The sequence below is a fragment of the Orcinus orca genome, chromosome 8 (assembly GCF_937001465.1).
Source record: "Orcinus orca chromosome 8, mOrcOrc1.1, whole genome shotgun sequence".
Taxonomy (NCBI): domain Eukaryota; kingdom Metazoa; phylum Chordata; class Mammalia; order Artiodactyla; family Delphinidae; genus Orcinus; species Orcinus orca.
In genome coordinates, this window is record NC_064566.1 from 12,940,095 (window position 1) to 12,959,278 (window position 19,184).

At 42.2% G+C, this 19,184-nt stretch overlaps 1 protein-coding gene and 1 non-coding gene across 25 annotated transcripts in view; one reads left to right on the forward strand and one right to left on the reverse strand.

The window, feature by feature from the left end:
- Positions 1-19,184, forward strand: part of CELF1 (CUGBP Elav-like family member 1) — a 72,361-nt gene that overhangs the window by 46,419 nt on the left and 6,758 nt on the right. For 7 of the 24 annotated variants that reach the window (XM_033412560.2, XM_049713728.1, XM_049713732.1 and 4 more), the window contains 11 exons: positions 4,423-4,610; positions 6,327-6,427; positions 6,779-6,827; positions 8,958-9,092; positions 9,629-9,708; positions 10,032-10,193; positions 12,630-12,705; positions 14,138-14,266; positions 14,992-15,105; positions 15,844-16,029; positions 18,841-18,984. In XM_033412560.2, the coding sequence (XP_033268451.1) occupies positions 4,423-4,610; positions 6,327-6,427; positions 6,779-6,827; positions 8,958-9,092; positions 9,629-9,708; positions 10,032-10,193; positions 12,630-12,705; positions 14,138-14,266; positions 14,992-15,105; positions 15,844-16,029; positions 18,841-18,984 (1,364 nt within the window). Of the gene's footprint in view, positions 1-4,422; positions 4,611-6,326; positions 6,428-6,455; positions 6,687-6,778; positions 6,828-8,957; positions 9,093-9,628; positions 9,709-10,031; positions 10,194-12,629; positions 12,706-14,137; positions 14,267-14,991; positions 15,106-15,843; positions 16,030-18,840; positions 18,985-19,184 lie in introns of those variants that run through there. The other 17 variants (XM_033412658.2, XM_012538682.3, XM_033412643.2 and 14 more) reach the window with 13 other exon arrangements.
- LOC117199028 (U6 spliceosomal RNA) lies at positions 16,734-16,838 on the reverse strand. The gene has a single exon (XR_004480214.2). It is a non-coding gene; the product is annotated as a U6 spliceosomal RNA (small nuclear RNA).

The following is a 19,184-nucleotide window of genomic DNA, read 5'->3' on the forward strand; positions in this document are numbered from 1 at the left end:
TTAGCATAATGTTTTCAAGCTTCATCTATATTGTAGCATGACTCCTATTATCTCTTGCCACTGCCCTTTCATCTTGTCAGCTTAACTCGTGCTGTCCCGAGTTGCAGCTTTTCCTCTTCCAACTTCACCACTGACTGCCTGTTTCTGTTAACCCATTCTAGACTCTGTAGAGCAGTCCTGTGCAATAGAACTTTCTGTGATGTTAAAAATATTCTTCTGGGAATTCCCTGCTGGTCCGGTGGTTAGGACTCTGGGCTTTCACTGCCGAGGGCCCGGGTTCAGTCCCTGGTCAGGGAACTAAGATCCCCATAAGCAATGTGGCTAGGAAAAAAAAAAAAAAACTTGTGTCTCTGCTGTCCTATGCAGTAGACACTGGTCATATGTGGCTAGTGCAATCGAGAAACTGGATTTTTAAAATTAAATTTAAATAGTCACCTGTGGCTAGTGGCTATTGTCTTGCTCAGTGCAGCTATAGAGGATCTTGATTAGCCAGGCCTATCTTTCTGTTTTAAGCATAGGCCACAGTCTTAGGTTTCCAGCAAGCCAGTGAATCAGCTTGTTGGGTTAAGATCCACCTCCTGGTCTAGTCATCTGGGGCCAAGGAATGGGAAAGAAGTGGGATAGAACATTAACTCTGCCCTCTGAGCTGGGCCTGGTGCTGGGAAGTTTTGAAAGGAGAAAGAGAAGAGAGGGTTTAAGAGTTTTGAATGGAAGTGTGCTTTGAAAATAAAGCTCTTTGTTTTCTCTCCCCTGTCTCTTCCAAATTGGTTGTTTCATTTTCCTATGGCATGTTCCATCGAGAATCAGGTAGACAAGGCAGCCTCTGGTCCTGATCTCTCATTCTTAATGATTCGCCAGTTGCTGGGTCAGAAACATAAAAAGAAGTGGGTTGGTGTCATGCCTCTCCCCTAAAATACTTGCTGCCTTCTCATCTCCCTTCTTCCCTCACTGCTGCAGGCCATGCTTTTCCTCTCTTCCATCCTACTCCCAGGTTAATAATTCACTGAAGTACTGGCAGTACTTCCACAGAAGATAAGAATTTCCACAGACTTGTCCCTTAGGAATGACAGGGACAGTATAGGTACTTCTCCAGGGGCTGCTGAATTCATTGGTTCTTGAGTGAACATAATAAATATATGTAATTTATGATCACTGACTCTGAGGAGCTCTCCATCAATGGGGAGGTAAGGCACAAATTTGAGAATGTGTCCAGTGATACGTAGACTGAATGCCATACCCGGATGTTGTGGGATCCTTGGCATATCACACTGGGAGTCTTGTCCCCAGGTGACTCTTTTATGCAGTGGTTACTTTTAAGGACAACATGCATACTGGAAGTATGTGTGGGAGGTTCAGAATGGAAGAGCATTGTTGCTCATCTCTTCAGACACAATAACAGTTTATGAGAAAGTTTGTGACTGCTTATTACATATACATAGGTACACATGTGGTTGCTTTTCTCTTTTTTATCTCTCGCTGATATTGGCACTAACTGTGTCTTCATGTGCTCCAAAGAAATACCCCATGTTTTCCTTATTCACTGATGTATACCACATCTAACACAGTGCTTGGCCTGTATAAATAAGAGCTCAGTATTTATTTATTTATTTTTTGCGGTACGCGGGCCTCTCACTACTGTGGCCTCTCCCGTTGCAGAGCACAGGCTCCAGATGCACAGGCTCAGCGGCCATGGCTCACGGGCCCAACCGCTCCGCGGCATGTGGGATCTTCCCGGACCGGGGCACGAACCCGTGTCCCCTGCATCAGCAGGCGGACTCTCAACCACTGCGCCACCAGGGAAGCCCAAGAGCTCAGTATTAATTGGAGGAAGAAATAAGTCAGTGCATAACTCCAGTTGCATGATGTCCACTGCACCTTGAGCCTGGCCTGATCATTTGCTGTGCTCTAGAAGTGCGTCTTAAACTGGTGAAGGACCATGTCCTGTCTCTCCCGCCACCCAACTTGTTAAATACAATATGATAATTTCATAGAAAAAATAATGAGGTGTAAGCTTGCATTTTGCGTATCTTTTTAATATTCGATTGAACATATTTAAAATTATGCAGTGTGATTGCTGTAAAAGTTTCTAATGGTTAAGTTTGAAGATTGCCCCTGGTCCTTGGGGGATTCTTCTGGCTTTTGAATTGGTATACACGGCAGGAAAGGGTGATTCATGGAGTAGGTGGACATGAAGAAATGGAGAGGGATTTGGAGAGTAAAGAGAGAAAGGAAAGGCACTTGTCTGGAATGCTGAGTCTCCACTGAACTTTTGGGTAAATCACAATTCACATATATTGACTGTGTTTATGCTTTTGCACTAAACAGTGATATATTTAGTTTAGAAACAGCACACGAATACAGAAGGAAGGGACAAATTGAGTGCAGTTGCCTCCAGTGTAATACAAACTAATAAACTCCTGCCTCTTTTCAGAAATAACTGTCTGCTTCCTTTATAGTCAAAACATTCTAAGCACCATTTATTTGGGTTCTATATTAACCCTCCCTAGAATAGAAATGTGATTAAACTTAGTGACATTTTAATAAAATACTAAAACTGGTAATTAAAGTTGTTGGGAATGGGTTGTAGGGAGTGACTCCCATTTTTTCACTAGTCATAAGACTTTTTAAAAAAAATTCATGGTAGAATGATTTCTGTTAGAATGTTGGGATTAAGCTTCTAGAAGCAGCCATATTATATTTGTGCAACAACTTACCATACATGGTTTTAAATTAATAAAGGAAAACCAATAAAACAATGTATTCCAAAATACTTAAAAAGGAAAAAAGAGTAGGTTCATCTTGGGACAGTCAAACAATCATAGGAGATAATATCTGCTCTTTAATTTGTGAGCCCTCTTTGTGCACAGCATTCATTTTTATCAAGGTTAGTTGCTTAAATGGGGGAATTGTTGAGAACAAGAAGTTCTTCCCATCCCACATCTGAGTAATTACTTTGAATCAGGCACCATACCAGGTGTGGCTATAAGAATGAATAGGAAATAAAACAGTTTCTGCCTTCAAGGAGCTCTCAGTCTTGGGAGAGGTAGACAGAGCCGGATTATGCTAAAATGTGTTAAATACTACAGTGAAGTTGGAAATTTAGTACTATTTGAGTCCTGATGAAATTGACGAGTTAACCTGAAAGAGTATGAGGAACCTTCACAGACGTAGCAGCACGGGTTGATCTGTATGACATTTGTCTTAAAGCTTTTGATGTTTAGTTAGTGCTAGATTCAGCACAGGTGACATGAGAATAGCCCTGTATTCAGTTACAAGAGATTTAGGAATTTAACAGAGGTTGAACTACTGGATTCAGCATTCTCAAGGATCTTCAAATACTATTCAAAGGATAGCAGTGGTGAAAAAACTATTGTTTTTCCTTTAAAGAAAAGTGGCATTTTATTTGGGATTGAATATTAGAACATGGCACATTGGAACATGATGATATGATGTCTGGATTTAGCAAACACTAACAAAAGTTAAACATGCTATTTGGAATTTAAGTTGTTATTGGTTTGGATACATGCTAAGAATAAGATCATGAAAGATGGTAGGAGAAGGACTTTGATTCATTTTGAGTGGAAACATTTACAGTGCAGGAGTTCCCCATGGTTCTTGGCAGTGGCAGGGGTAGGAATGAAGGTATTTAAGTAGGAGTGTTACAGGTTTGATGTGATGGGATTGGAGGAATTTGTGGACATTATAATGGTTACAGTTGATAAGGGAATTAACTGGTAAAATCTTGGAGAAATAGCAGTAAATTGGATAACTTAGACACAAAAAACCCTAGAGTGATGACATCATTGTTTTTGTTTATATAAGTCATTTGTGAAAGTTTAAGAGGCAAAGCTTTGTTTTGACTTGGGGGCTCACTCAAGAGCATCAGGATTATGCATGAGACAGCAACATCCAAAGGCTAACATTCTAGTCAGTTCTTAGCTTAGGCCTTGGAAATCATGTGCTTCTGCTCTAACATCTACTGAAAGAAAACTTTTCACCCATGATCGTGTAGGTTGAGAATCCTGAATCTTATCCATAAGCAGTAGTTCTTTGTGATTTTATGGACATTTTAAAAAGTTTTATTAGCTATGCTTAAAAATGATTAAAATTTGCTTTAGGAACTTTACTTCTTAAGTTCTTCTGAGACTTCTCTAGATAGACAAGGAATGACTGACACTCAATTCCTTAGTTAAAGCCCAGGGTGTCCTAATCAGAATGGTGACTTTAGTTTGGGAATCTAATGGAAGGGGTGGCGTAGTGAGGGAGGACCAGGGAACTCTGGTAAATTGAATGGAAGTAGTGAAAGGAAGTAGAATTTTTTCCCCCTACTTTATCAGGAAGTAGTTGAGACCTTTAAGGAAAAGAAGATTCTCTAGGAAGCAACATGAATACATAATAGAAGTTTTATCTTATTTTACGCAGCTCAAAGAAAATGAACGGCACCCTGGACCACCCAGACCAACCGGATCTTGATGCTATCAAGATGTTTGTGGGCCAGGTTCCAAGGACCTGGTCAGAGAAGGACTTGAGGGAACTGTTTGAACAGTATGGTGCTGTCTACGAAATCAACGTCCTAAGGGATAGGAGCCAAAACCCTCCTCAGAGCAAAGGTAAAGGGCTTTGACTTTTATATGTATTTTCAATCATGTGCATGCGCTCTCTCATTGCCAGAATGCTCTTGTGGTCATATAGGGAGGGAGAAAAACCTGTCATTTTGTTGTAGCTATATCTCCAAGTCCAAACACGTTTAATGGCTTAAAAGTAAAAACTAAAGGTGACATCATGAGGATAATTTGTAAATTGGATCTTGGGCAGTCCTTTTTGAGATCTGTAAATTCAAGAGACAGACTCATGTGAGTGTCTCATTTGATCTTGAGAGTGGAATGACAAAAATAAAGTTGAAGTAAACCAACCACATAGGTTTTCTTTAGTATTTTGGCTAGAGTAAGTGGAAAGAGAAAGACTGTCCAGGTACCCGTGGGTTTCTGTTAGTGTTATAGAGGCCTTCTGGGATGGCTTAGCAACTAGGAGCAACTTGTTTGTAGGTGGCCTGTTATAGCCTACAAAATGAACAGGAGGGCTTCCCTGGTGGCGCAGTGGTTGAGAGTCCGCCTGCCGATGCAGGGGACACGGGTTCGTGCCCTGGTCCGGGAAGATCCCACATGCCGCGTAGCGGCTGGGCCTATGAGCCATGGCCGCTGAGCCTGCGCGTCCAGAGCCTGTGCTCCGGCACAGGAGAGGCCACAACAGTGAGGGGCCCGCGTACTACAAATAAATAAATAAATAAATAAATGAACAGGAGAAGAAAGGCAAGCTGCTTCCAGAAATACCCAGCAGAGTGGAAGTTTTATAGGCCTGATAGTAGATAAGCTGTTAGCTTTGTCCCATACCACGTAGACATACACTTGTTTTCCCAAACGACCTATTTCAGAGTAATTTTCTGTGAAAGCTGTTCTACGGTGCAGATGTATGCAAGCATGATTTTATGTTTGAAACCAGCTTAATAGCAGAGGACCTAGAAGCTGAAGAATTATTTTCTCTTTGTGGCATAGTTAACCAAAAATATAAAGTATTATAGTTTCTGAAAATGACTGTCAATATAATATGCAGTAATTTAAAATCTTAATTGCAGGGTGATTTTGAAAGAAATCTATACCATATCTTATGGGACTATGGACTATGGACAAGACATACTTGCCCCCTCCGATCCCCAGTAAAGATACAGAGCACAAAATCTCCAGATCTCCTCAGTCAAGTGCCATGTGCTGTTAGACATGTGATTACATTTGATGAAAACCAAGAGTCCAAAAAAAGATATTGAGATCCTTGCTCTTAAGTCATTTTATAATTTAATAAATGATAATTATGTTTGAGGCATATGGTAGAAATTGGCTACAGTGTAAGGCTTGTTCTGAGAAAGAAAGATTTGTAGACTACAGGCTGCAGGAGTGCAAGTCCTCTGTCTGTCTGGTTTGTAGCTCAGTCTTCTTGCCCAGCACACTACCTGGTGCTGCAAGAAGGGCAGGTTGAATGGCGTGGTGCTGTGACCTTTGTAAGAAAAGTCATCTTTCCCAAAGAAGTTATAAGAGCAGTTAAAGAAGAATTTTAATAAAACCAGGAGACTATAGTAATGAAGAAATGATAGAAAATCTTCCCCCCCCCGCTAGGTTTTCTCCATGTCCCTCCCTCCACCCCACCCCCACCCCAATTTTAACAAACCCAGCCCTCTCTTTTAATTTTCAATATATACCTGGAGGAGGGAGTGCTCTAGGAATTATCTGCTTTCGAAGGACTGGTTTGATTTCCTGAAGTGTTGTTTATTGCAGGGTGCTGTTTTGTTACATTTTACACCCGAAAAGCTGCATTAGAAGCTCAGAATGCTCTTCACAACATGAAGGTCCTCCCAGGGGTAAGAAAGCTCCTACTAGTAAGTGGAACTATGGTGGTTTTGACATATGGAACATACTTATACATTTCAGGCACACACTGAAAACCATTTGGGGAAAAGGGTGACTGCCACAGGAATTGATGTAAAGGAGGACATAAAGGGAATGTTTCAAAGAAGATAGGCTGAAAGTAATTCTCTTTCAACCAAGAGAATTTTGACTTGTTGACTCACATTCTATTTTGATATTTTGTGGAGGGGAAATAATGAGGCAGGCGAGAGTTCAGAGACAACTCTTAAGGTCAGTTTTGGTATTTCCTGTAGAGTCTTCATTTATGTTTCTGAATTCCTTTGGTGTGTTCAATAGTAATATTCATGTGTTTTCCTTTTTAGATGCATCATCCTATACAGATGAAACCTGCCGACAGTGAGAAGAACAATGGTAAGCAAGTATATAAAGCCCTCCCCTTATAAGGTTTCTTCTTGTGTATTTGCTGTTCTCATGGCATTTGGATTTTATTGTGCTGTAATTAATCTTTTGAGATATAATTGACATGGTAGTTTCAGTTGTACAAAATAATGGTTCAATATTTGTATATATTGCAAAACGACACTACAGTAAGTCTAGTTAACATCTGTCACCATAAATAGTTACAAAAAATTTTTTTTCTTGTGATGAGAACTTTTTTTTTTTTTTTTTTTTTTTCCATAGCGTTCTTGTTTATTTAGGAAGTGCTAGATCTTTCCCTCACTTATTGGGCGTATTTAACTATTTTTTTTTTTTTAACATCTTTATTGGAGTATAATTGCTTTACAATGGTATGTTAGTTTCAGCTTCACAACAAAATGAATCAGTTATATATATACATATATTCCCATATCTCTTCCCGCTTGCGTCTCCCTCCCTCCCACCCTCCCTATCCCACCCCTGTGATGAGAACTTTTAAGGTCTACTTTCTTAGCAACTTTTAAACATGCAGTACAGGGCTTCCCTGGTGGCACAGTGGTTAAGAATCTGCCGGCTAATGCAGGGGACACGGGTTCGAGCCCTGGTCCGGGAAGATCCCACATGCCACAGCGCAGTTAAGCCCGTGTGCCACAACTACTGAGCCTGTACTCTAGAGCCCTCGAGCCACAACTACTAAAGCCCACGTACCTGGAGCCCGTGCTCCTCAACAAGAGAAGCCACCGCAATGAGAAGCCCGCGCACCGCAATGAAGAGTAGCCCCCGCTTGCCGCAATTAGAGAAAGCCCACGCGCAGCAACGAAGACCCAACACAGCCAAAAATAAATGAATAAATAAATAAGTTTATTTTATTTATTTATTTTTTTTTTTTTGCGGTACGCGGGCCTCTCAGCGCTGTGGCCTCTCCCGTTGCGGAGCACAGGCTCCTGACGCGCAGACTCAGCGGCCATGGCTCACGGGCCCAGCCGCCCCGCGGCATATGGGATCTTCCCGGACCCGGGCACGAACCCGTGTCCCCTGCATCGGCAGGCGGACTCTCAACCGCTGTGCCACCAGGGAAGCCCCCACTGCCCATTTTTTAATCAAGTTGTTTTTCTTTCACTGTTGAGTTCTGCAAGTTCTTTATACATTTTAGATATTAACTCCTTATCAGACACATGATTTGCAAATACTTTCTCCTATTCAGTAGGTTGCCTTTTTTTGTTGTTGACGATTTTTTGGGTGTTTTTTGCTGTACAGAAGGTTTTTAGTTTGATATAGCCCTACTTGTTTATTTTTTGCTTTTGTGGCCTTTGCTTTTGGTGTCAAATCCAAAAAAATCATCGCCAGGACCCATGCGAAGGAGCTTACCAAGCCTTATGGTTTCAGGTCTTGCATTCAGTTAATCCATTACTTACTCAGAATTAATGCATTTTGAGTTAACTTTTGTTTATGGTGCAAGGTAGTGAATCAGTGCTGTAAATAATCTGTCATCTAACTTGTCTGTCCTTTTCTTTAAAATAAGTATGGCAAATAAGTCAGAGTTGACAGGGAAATATTACATGAACATTTTAGAGTGAACTGGAATGCCTTTGATCAACGTAATTTCTTTTGAACTGGAGTGAAATGGGGAACTGAACAAATTAGGAAGGAAAACTTAGTCCTCAAGAGAATAACCAGAAAATGAAAGTGGACAGTTACATTCACTGAGATTTGTGTTCTGTTTCTCTTGTCATATCAATTAAGTATGAAACCTCGTCCTTCTTTGGTACAATAGTATTGCTAATGAGAGCAAACTTTGCTAAGTGCTAGGCAAGATGCTGAGTACTTGCCATTTAATACTTACAGCTACCTTTGAGGTAAACTCAGTTATCTCTATTAATCACATGAGGAAACAGGTACAGAATGGTTAAGTAACTTTCACAAGATCATGAAGCTACTATATTTCGTCTAAATGGTTCCAATTACAATTTTAAGATACCATTGATTGTAAGAGTAGGTGCTAAATTATGGGGGAAAAAATGTGTATCTTAAAATCGGTGAAATCTGGTATAAAGGCACAGAGCTCTGTGCTGCACTACCTCTTGTAGTAGTAATGTTCAAGCCTTTTGTTTTTTACTGTCTTAGCAGTGGAAGACAGGAAGCTGTTTATTGGTATGATATCCAAGAAGTGCACTGAAAATGACATCCGAGTCATGTTCTCTTCATTCGGACAGATTGAAGAATGCCGGATATTGAGGGGACCTGATGGTCTGAGCCGAGGTGGGTACATTTTTAGCCTTTAAAAGTACTCATCTTAAATTTGGAGTCTCTTTTTAATTGGATCAGTGGAAACCGGTGATCTCTAGCCAACATGGCACTGTCATGATGGAGAGGGTTGGGTTTGGTGTTGTATATTTAGGTCCCGTCACAACAACTATCAGTTGATCCCAATTCCCTCAAGGAGTCTACATTCTGCACTTAAGTGTCATGTATTAAAATTCTCTGCTTCAGTCCTTGGAGAGGTTCTCCATGCCAAAATGGAGACACTTCTTTCACAAGAGAAGCTAGAGAATATGATTCCTCCTTTATCCCTCAAGCACTTTTTCCCCTGTGTGCATGCCTGGTTTCTCATTAAAGCACGTATCACTCTGTCATAACATATCTGTATTCTCCACTGGATCATGAACCCCTGAAGGCAGGAACCATGTCTGTATTGCTAGCATGGTACTTGGGCACACAGTAGGTGCTCAGTAAGTGTAAGTCAGATAAATAATTAAACAAATGAATGGATGAGTTATTGATTCTTCTCTTACCAGGTTGTGCGTTTGTGACCTTCACAACAAGAGCCATGGCACAGACAGCTATCAAGGCAATGCACCAAGCACAGACCATGGAGGTAGGGGCAGATGAACGAAAGGGGGAAGTTCCTTGGACTGAGAGCGGTAGGACAGTTGACAGTCGAAGCCCAGTAGCATGTATAGCATTTGATTGCCCTAAAAGTTAAGAAGGCCAGACATCTTTAAATTAAAAACTGGTGCTTTCTTTAAAATTAGCATATTGGAACTAAACTGAATTATGTCTTGCCACTTGTGTCTATCAGGAAGAGAATCATTTGACAGTGAATGAAATTAGAATGCAGCCTGTGCGTCACTAGAAAGGAGGATTTTTCCCTTCACCCAGAATGAGGATTTTGACCCTTTGATTTTGGTGTTTTCATAGGGCTGCTCTTCCCCCATGGTGGTAAAATTTGCTGATACACAGAAGGACAAAGAGCAGAAGAGAATGGCCCAGCAGCTCCAGCAGCAGATGCAGCAGATCAGCGCAGCATCTGTGTGGGGAAACCTTGCTGGTCTAAATACTCTTGGACCCCAGTATTTAGCAGTGAGTCTTTGTGGTTTGCTTTCTGCAGGCTGTGCAAGCTCCCAGCTGTTTCTTCTGCTGCTGTCCCTAGCTAACATACATAATGGCAGTCACAACTTTTAGCATATCAAAATTTTACATAAAAATTCAGGCAATGAAATGTTCTTTGTCACGTTAGTCTTGTGTGCACGCACACTCTCTCTCTCTCATCGTGCATCTTTGGTTATATCTTGAGCTTCTGCTCAAATTACAGTGAAATCCTAATTTTCTAATAAAAAAATTTAGGAACATCTCATATGTTCCTGCCCCCAAGAAAAAAAATTCCTGAGGAAATCTTAGCTATCAAATATTCTTTCTCCGTATCTCTTTCTAGTAGATTGTAGAGGGCATCCTTAAAATCCTTATTGAGTCTTCCCTGTAGAGTATGATAGTAAATGTTTCCACTGACTGAGAGATCAAGAGATTAACATGGACATTATTAAATGAGTATTACAGGTGTATATTTGAATTCACTAAATAGTAAATAGGTTTCCTTTGATTTCTCTCTTGTTGTGTTTGAGTCATCGAATCCAGAAGACGGGCAGGCTCCAATTGGTTAGATTTAGTAGATCTGCAATGTATATTACGGGGGATTATCACTGCTTTAACCCTTAAAAGAATTGCAGATAGCACAAGACACTTAAAACTGTCTCATCTTTGAATCAGAAAGAACAAGTCATCTGTGAAGTTACCAAGGAAGGAAAATAAATGGTGAAACTACTAGATTAGTATGGATAGTTAGAAATATACACATAGAAATATAGTCATTCACTCCTCATCCTTTAAAATATTATTTTATATGGAAACAGAAGAAAGGCAATGATTTCTGTCCCCCAGTACTAGGTTTTGGCTAATTTGATTCCCTCTGGTTTCCATGTTTTTAAAATGTTAGAAGAAATCCCAGTTTACCCTCACTAGTAATTCTCTGAAGTCAAAAAGTATAGATGGTTGTTATATTCCTACAAATTAAATTGTTTCTCGGTGCTAGAACATTGCTTGTAAGTTGAGAAAATTCAGAGAGATTTTCGGTCTTCTGCCAAAATAATGCCTAGAAAATTATCTCCATGATGTGCATTTGCTTTTGGAGAGTTTTGGAGCCTTCTTTTAGGGAAGACTCCCCATTTTGTTGTCATTGCCACATCTAGCAAGCACATGATGGTGTATGTTGAGAGCTGTGGTCTCTTCGTTTCAGTTAGACATGATCCCCGCCCTAAGAGCTCTTCTCATTTAGGGAGGAAGTGAAGTGCCAAGTACAATATGCACAGTCCACCAGTTGGGACTGAACTCGTTGCCCAAAGTATTTAAGAAGACAGAAATGAAGACATGTGAGTGCTAATGGACTGTGAAAGTGATAGTACATCATCATTAATTATGAGGTACTGGAATATGTGGACTTAGAACTAGAGCAGGTAGTTCTTAATCTTTGAGGTAGCAGACCCCTTTCAGAAGCTGGTAAATATTCTGTGTATGGACACTTTTTCATTCTGCCTCTGGAGGTTTGTGGACTTGCTGAAACACTTGTGGAATAGAGAGATTCCTGATGACAGAGGAACCAGGTCAGATGTTTATGGGAATGAATAACAGATTGAATAAAGAATCCAGAAACCAGAATACCATCTGTTCATAAGGAACAGTGATTGGGTTTGAATGGAACAAAAGGTTTCAGCAGGTTGGTTAGATGAGGGTTGCAGTTTGCTAAGGTACAGAGTAAGGTCATGGAGGTCATAAGCTCATGGACAGGTCCTCTTGTTTTATTTGTTATGGAACAACCATTGAAAGAGAATGTACGCTGAACGGATATGGACTGATCCAGCAATCACTTGGTCATCTGCAACAGTGAGATGAATGAGGCTAGATGAATGTGTAGCATTCTAGTTATGACAAGATTGATCTAGTCACAGGTTCATTGTGGCCGGTAAAGGATGACTCCAAGAAATACTCTGAAATGGTCAGGTTTGGTATTTTAAATAGTTGTGTGAAGCAGAAATTAGGTCTCCAGGTGGGAACAAATTACAAAATAAGATATGTGGACCTAACAAAGGAGCATTTGGGAGAGGAACTAGAAATGGCAGTCACTAATATGCAGACACTCCTCTAAGTGGACTACATGGCTGCTTGAGTTGAGTTTAGTTCTCTCCTCTACCTCTGTCCTCTGCTGTGCTGCATTCTGTTGCCAGGGACTCGAGCTTGGCTTTGTACTCAACAAACACAACTGTCTTCTGGGCCAGGGCTTTAGCTGTGTTGTGTTGTCCTGTGCTGTCATAAGCCTTATGTTTTTGTTGTGTTGGCTTGGGTTCTTGTCTTCAACTTTCTTCTCTGGGGGCCTCTGCACTCTCGCTTTGCTGTGCTGTAGAGTTACCCCAGATGCAGAACCAGCCCTCACTCTCACTCTTGTTCTGTTTTTGGTGTAATGTCTAGCTTTATTTGCAGCTCCTTCAGCAGACTGCCTCCTCTGGGAACCTCAACACCCTGAGCAGCCTCCACCCAATGGGAGGTAAGTGTTTCACTGCTGCGGAGGAGCAGCAGCAGCCAAGCCAGCAGACCCGGCTGACAACAATCTGAGGGTTTTCTACCGTTTGTGCAGAAAAAATTTTTTTTCCCACTCATTACATAAACCTGACATAAGATGAACCTCCTAGGATTCAACTACCTTGTCTGTAGAAGGTGGCTCTTTTAGCTGTTGATATCGTATTGCTCTGCAGTTGTCTGCTGCTCCCTACCCCCTTAAGTCTCTATTAAGGAGGAAGATGGAAAAGAGCTGTTAGCATCTGCAGACTATCTGCAGCTACTTTGATAAGGAGAAGATTGCAGGAATTCTTTATTTCCACAATAAAGTGACTTTTTCAGTGACTCTGAGGAAAAGTCTAAGATGGCTTCTATGTGCATGGCTTTCCGTGAAGCTGCTAGAACCCAGGCAGTTACTGTCTTACACATGTTATTTCTTAGGTGAATTACCTTTTTTGGTGTTAACATGCACAGAAAACTTAATTGCCAAATACCTGAGTTTATAACAAAAGGAGACTCCACAGACAAACCTGAGGCAGGGGCTGTCAGGAAAGTTAAGGAAGCAGGGAGGGGACCATTCCAGAGCTGCCTCCCTCTGCCCTGCTGCAGCGAGATAGGGCTAGGCAGGTGCATCTGAGGAAGGGATGATCTTAGGAAAACTGCAGTGGTTCATTTTTGTCCCAGGGACTTAAAGTTTGCTGTGTTTTCAAAAAGTTGCTAGATTGTAAATCTGTGTTGTAGCCTTTTTATTCTCATTAATTCTCCACCCTCACCAATCTGCCTTTCATTATCTAGTAAAAGTTTGCCACACATTGTCAGTGCAGTTCAGATTTCTTGCTCTGCTTATACCTGTGTTGCCTAGGTTCTACTTGGAAGTCTTTTCCTCAGTGTTTTTTCTCTCTTCTTTTTCTGATAATTAATCTACTATTCAGGTGGTGGTTTTTTCTTTGTTCTCTCTACTATTGCTGTTTTCACGTGTATCCCCCTGTCATCTCCTCCATTGCCTTCTGGATCTCTACTACATTTTCTGCGTTTTCACCTCCATTGCAGAGAACAGATCCCCTGTAAAGTGTGAGTGAGGGGCTCAGATGCAGACTCGTTCTCTTCCACAGGGTTTGGCATTGCTCTCTTAGACACCGGGCTCCATGGTAGAACACAGAATCCACCCCTCTTTTCTGGTTTCCTAATTGCCCATCCATTTGGGCTGGCATGCTATTGGATTAGACATCTGTTATCTGAGGAAATGTTCAGTTTCTGAATGAGTTGAGTGAGATCTGAATCTTTTTGGAGCTCTGTAGTATTGCCTGTATCTAGAACAGTTCCTCTTTGGGACCAGCCTTCTGCCAGTGTGCACGGTCATTGCTGGAGTGGATATGAGGCACCCTTATCTGTTGGCTGATCTCTTGCTTTGGATGTTGCAGGGTTAAATGCAATGCAGTTACAGAATTTGGCTGCACTAGCTGCTGCAGCTAGTGCAGCTCAGAACACACCAAGTGGTACCAATGCTCTCACTACATCCAGCAGTCCCCTCAGCGTACTCACCAGTTCAGGTAAGCATGTATAATAGGGCCACTGTGCCCTTGTGTGCCTTGGGCAGAATCCCAAGAGAGGAGTATGTCATTCTGGAGAGTAGTTAACACCCATTTCCAAAGGGGTCAGATCATGAACAGTAAATTTTCAAATGTCATTTTTTTTTTTTAATTAATTTATTTATTTTTGGCTGTGTTGGGTCTTTGTTGCTGCACTCCAGCTTTCTCTAGTTGCGGTGAGCGGGGGCTACTCTTCATTGCGGTGCACAGGCCTCTCATTAAGGTGGCTTCTCTTGTTGTGGAGCACGGGCTCTAGGTGCGCAGGCTTCAGTAGTTGTGGCATGCGGGCTCAGTAGTTGTGGCTCGTGGGCTTTAGAGCACAGGCTCAGTAGTTGTGGCTCACGGGCTTAGTTGCTCCGCGGCATGTGGGATCTTCCCAGACCAGGGCTCAAACCCATGTCCCCTGAATTGGCAGGCGGATTCTTAACCGCTGCACCACTAGGGAAGCCCTCAAATGTCATCTTCTGACTTAAGAGAAATCTCGTAGTTTTTAGTTGGTTGTAATCATCACTTGCTTCTATGTCCTGCAGGGACAGTTATCAAAATCAATAGCTGGGGGGGGGGGAATCAGTAACTGAAAAACCTCTTTATAAAGAGAATACTTGAGTAACATAACTTGTGCTTTGGTTCCTGTTGACCTGAGAAGGTAAGTGTTGGTCTGAGTTTAACTCATGGATGTCTGACAGCAGGGTCCTCACCCAGCTCCAGCAGCAGCAGCTCTGTCAATCCCATCGCCTCCCTTGGAGCCCTACAGACACTAGCTGGAGCAACAGCAGGCCTCAACGTCAGCTCTTTGGCAGGTGAGGGCCAGTCCCTGAATGTCATTGAGCCATTCTTTGTGCAGATAGCACATTTTAAACAACTCTGGTAGGGGTGCCGTTAGAATGAATGATTGGGGTGGCCCAGTGAAGTTAGAAATGATCATGGGAGTTTGAGTCAGACCTGAGTTAAATCCCATCTCTGCCCCTTAACTACCTGTAACTTAAGACCACCTTTCTAAGATCATTTTCTCATCTGTGAAGTGGGAGTAGAATACTTTGAGGGTTATTAAGTTAAATGAGAACATAGGTAAAGTGCTGAGCACATTACTTAGTACTGTGTCTGGCAACTAGTACATGCTCAGTAAATGTTAGCAGCTATTTTGATGATAGGATTTGCCCACATCTTGTCATAGACTATATGTATCCCTTTTAGTCCCCAGTCTTGGGACTCTTATTTTGCCACATTCCAGCTCTTTGTGAGAAAATGGCAGCAAAGCCAAAGAAAAAAATGGGGCAAGTCGTATAAGTGGTATCACTTCTCGCACAGATTGGAAGAAGATAATGGGGAGAGCTGCACCTGGGTGTGGCATTTTTAAATGTCCCCATTAGCTACAAGGCCTGGTGAGTGTCCTAAAATCTGACCAGTCAGAGGAATATTCCTCCTCAGGGAGAAGCTAAGGAGATGAAAGGGCGTACTTTGGAGTTTGTCTTTGGCATCACTTGAGTCTTTCCAATCTGTTAATCCTGCTCTTCCCCCCACCCTCACCCCCAACCAAGGGATGGCTGCTTTAAATGGTGGGCTGGGCAGCAGTGGCCTTTCTAATGGCACTGGGAGCACCATGGAGGCCCTCACGCAGGCCTACTCGGGGATCCAGCAATATGCTGCAGCGGCGCTCCCCACTCTGTACAACCAGAACTTGTTGACACAGCAGAGTATTGGTGCTGCTGGAAGCCAGAAGGAAGGTGAGTGCCAAGGGAAACTGGAGTCAGGGACAGGGGTGGGTGCTCCATCTGACCAGCACTGAAAAGCAGGGCAAAGCCCCGGAGAGCCATGTAGGTGGTCAGGCCAACACTTCTCTTTTTTTTTTTAAACACTTCTCTTTGGCAGTGTCAAGGGTAGACTGAGAAACTGTGATCTGCTTTCTGGATGTGGCTCAGGTCAGAACCTCTGTATTCTCTCCTGAGATGGGGCTGCAGTTTTTAGATGGAGAAACATATTGGCTTTATTGTGTCTGACACCATTTGGCAGTCTGCAGTCTGTTTTTTTGTTTGTTTTTGTTTTTTACTGGGATATAGTTGCTTTACAATGTTGTGCTAGCTCCTGCTGCACAGCAAAGCGAACCAGCCATATGTAAACACATAGCCCCTCCCTTGCGGATTTCCCTTCCATCCAGGTCACCACAGAGCACCAAGTAGAGTTCCCCGTGCCGTACAGCAGGTCCTCACTAGTTATCTTGTTTCATACCAAGCGGCGTACATATGTCAATCAAATCTCCCATTTCATGCCACACCCCCGCCCCGCCCCTCCCCACCGTGTCCTCACATTTGTTCTCTACATTTTGTCTCTATTTCTGCTTTGCAAATAGGTTCATCTGTACCATTTTTCTAGATTCCACATATATGTGTTGATACACGATATTTGTATTTCTCTTTCCGGCTTACTTCACAAAAATATGGAACACTTCACGAATTTGCGTCCCATCCTTGCCCAGGGGCCATGCTAATCTTCTCTTTATCATTCCAGTTTTAGTATATGCATTGCCGAAGCGAGCACTGGCAGTCTGTTTTTGTTAGGAAGTCTTCTCTGTGGATTATAAATCTGTCAGAGGTTATCTTCTGTCTAGGTGTCCCTTATAGCTCTGTCATTTGGCATTTTCCTCACTTTCTGATCTATGCTTTTCCTAATTGAGGACAAACTGAAGGGTGATGAGACAGGAAGAGTTGATGGAGTGGGAAGTATGGAGTGGGAAGTATGTGCCTTGACATAAATGGTATTAATTCAGGAGAGGCTTTTTAAGCAGAAGGAGGCCTGAAAGTGGTTTGTATGAATAGAAGGTGCTGCCAACATCTCTGTGCTCATATATGACTGGGTTTTCTTAACCAGGAGCTGGCAAGATTTAAGCACTAATGTAGGAAATAGACAAGTATCCTCTCTTGCTTTAGCAGCAAGGAGCCTTGGTGCAGTGCATCCTTACCGGCTCTGAATTGGACATTTATGTGCCCTAGGATGTGGTAGTGGGGGAACTGATGGAACTCTGGAGATAGACAGTAAACAGAAGCATGAGGTGTTCCAAATGGTGCTCTGAAGAATGATGAGCAGCAGGAAGGAGGAATAGAGAGTGCCGGAAAGATAGCATTTTATAGAGAGAAGGAGGTCTCTCTAAGTTGATGTTTAAGTAAAGACCTGAAGGAAGGAAGGAAGCCATGCATATATCTAGAGGAAGAAGAGTAATGGGGCAGAGGAACAGCAAGTGCAGAGACCCTGAGGCAGCAGTGTTCTGTATGTGTTTGACAACAGCAGGGAGGCCAGGGTGGCTGGAGACTGGCTGGACTGCGATTGTAATAAAACTCTGTTTTGAAGATGTGCTGCATATATACAATGGGATATTACTCAGCCATAAGAAATGAAATAATGCCATTTGTAGCAACATGGATGGATCTAGAGATTATCATACTAAGTGAAGTAAGTGAGGCAGAGAAAGACAAGTATCATATGATATCACTTATATGTGGAATCTAAAAAAATGGTACAAATGAACTTATTTACAAAACAGAAAGAGTCATAGATGTAGAAAACAAACTTTATGGTTACCAGGGGGAAAGGGGGTGGGGAGGGATAATTTGGGAGATTGTGATTGACATATACATACTATATATAAAATTGATAACTAATAAGGACCTACTGTACAGCACAGGGAACTCTACTCAGTACTCGAATGACCTAATGGGAAAAGAATCTAAAAAAGAGCAGATATATGTGTGTATATATATATAACTGATTCACTTTGCTGTACAGCAGAAACTAACACAACATCGTAAATCAACTATACTCCAATAAAAATTTTTAAAGAAAACACCTCTTCTTTGGCCAGGAAATCAGTGAGTGTAAATGGTTGAAGAGGAAAGCATATTCTAGTTCTGAGCTTAGTTGTTTATCATAGGCACATTTTAAAAATATGTTTTTACTGAGGCACAATTTACATATGGTAAAATTCACCCTTTTGGGAATATAGCTCTGTGAGCTCTGACGAACACACGTAGTCACGTAACTGCTGCCACAGATGTAGAACATTTCTATCACCCCTAGAAATTCCCTCATGTCTCTTTATAGTAGGTCCCTGCCCCACCTGCCTCTGGCAATTACCAATCTCTTTGCTGTCCCTATTGTTTCTAGACACAATTTTGAAACCTGTTTTATTTATAATCTCTACCTCCTTTTCTGTTGTTCCTCTACAACCCTGTAGTCTCTGGTTTTATTGCACCACACGCAAATCTGCCTACTTACTGTCCCAGCACACCATCCTCCCACAAGGTCGAATTCTGACCTTTGTCAATGAGACAGAGATTGAGAATGGTGAACGGGAAAGAGGGCAGGAACCTGTTTCAGCGATCACCCTTCAGCCCCCTGCCTTGTATTTAGAGAATCTGTTTAGTTCTCCAGGTGAATTTCTGTTGGTTGGGATGCTGCGAGTTGTAACACAGGTGGAAATGAGAGTCGGTGCAGGGGATGAGTGTGCTTGACACTGACCTGTTCAATCAATGGGGATTTTGAAGGTCCAGAAGGAGCCAATCTGTTCATCTACCACCTGCCCCAGGAGTTTGGAGACCAGGACCTGCTGCAGATGTTCATGCCCTTTGGGAATGTCGTGTCTGCCAAGGTTTTCATAGACAAGCAGACAAACCTGAGCAAGTGCTTTGGTACGTTGGTGTTTCTTCTGGTGTCGGGAGAGCTAAGCACGTTCACCAGTTAGAAAGGGGGAGGAGGGGCTGAGAGCAGAGAAAGGGGGAGAAGGGGCTGATAGCAGGAGAGCTGCGTTTGAGTTTGTAGTTTAACTTAGCCTCTGGCAGGTTACATTGCCTCGTTTTGAGCCTCAGTGTTTTCATTTCTGTAGTGGGAA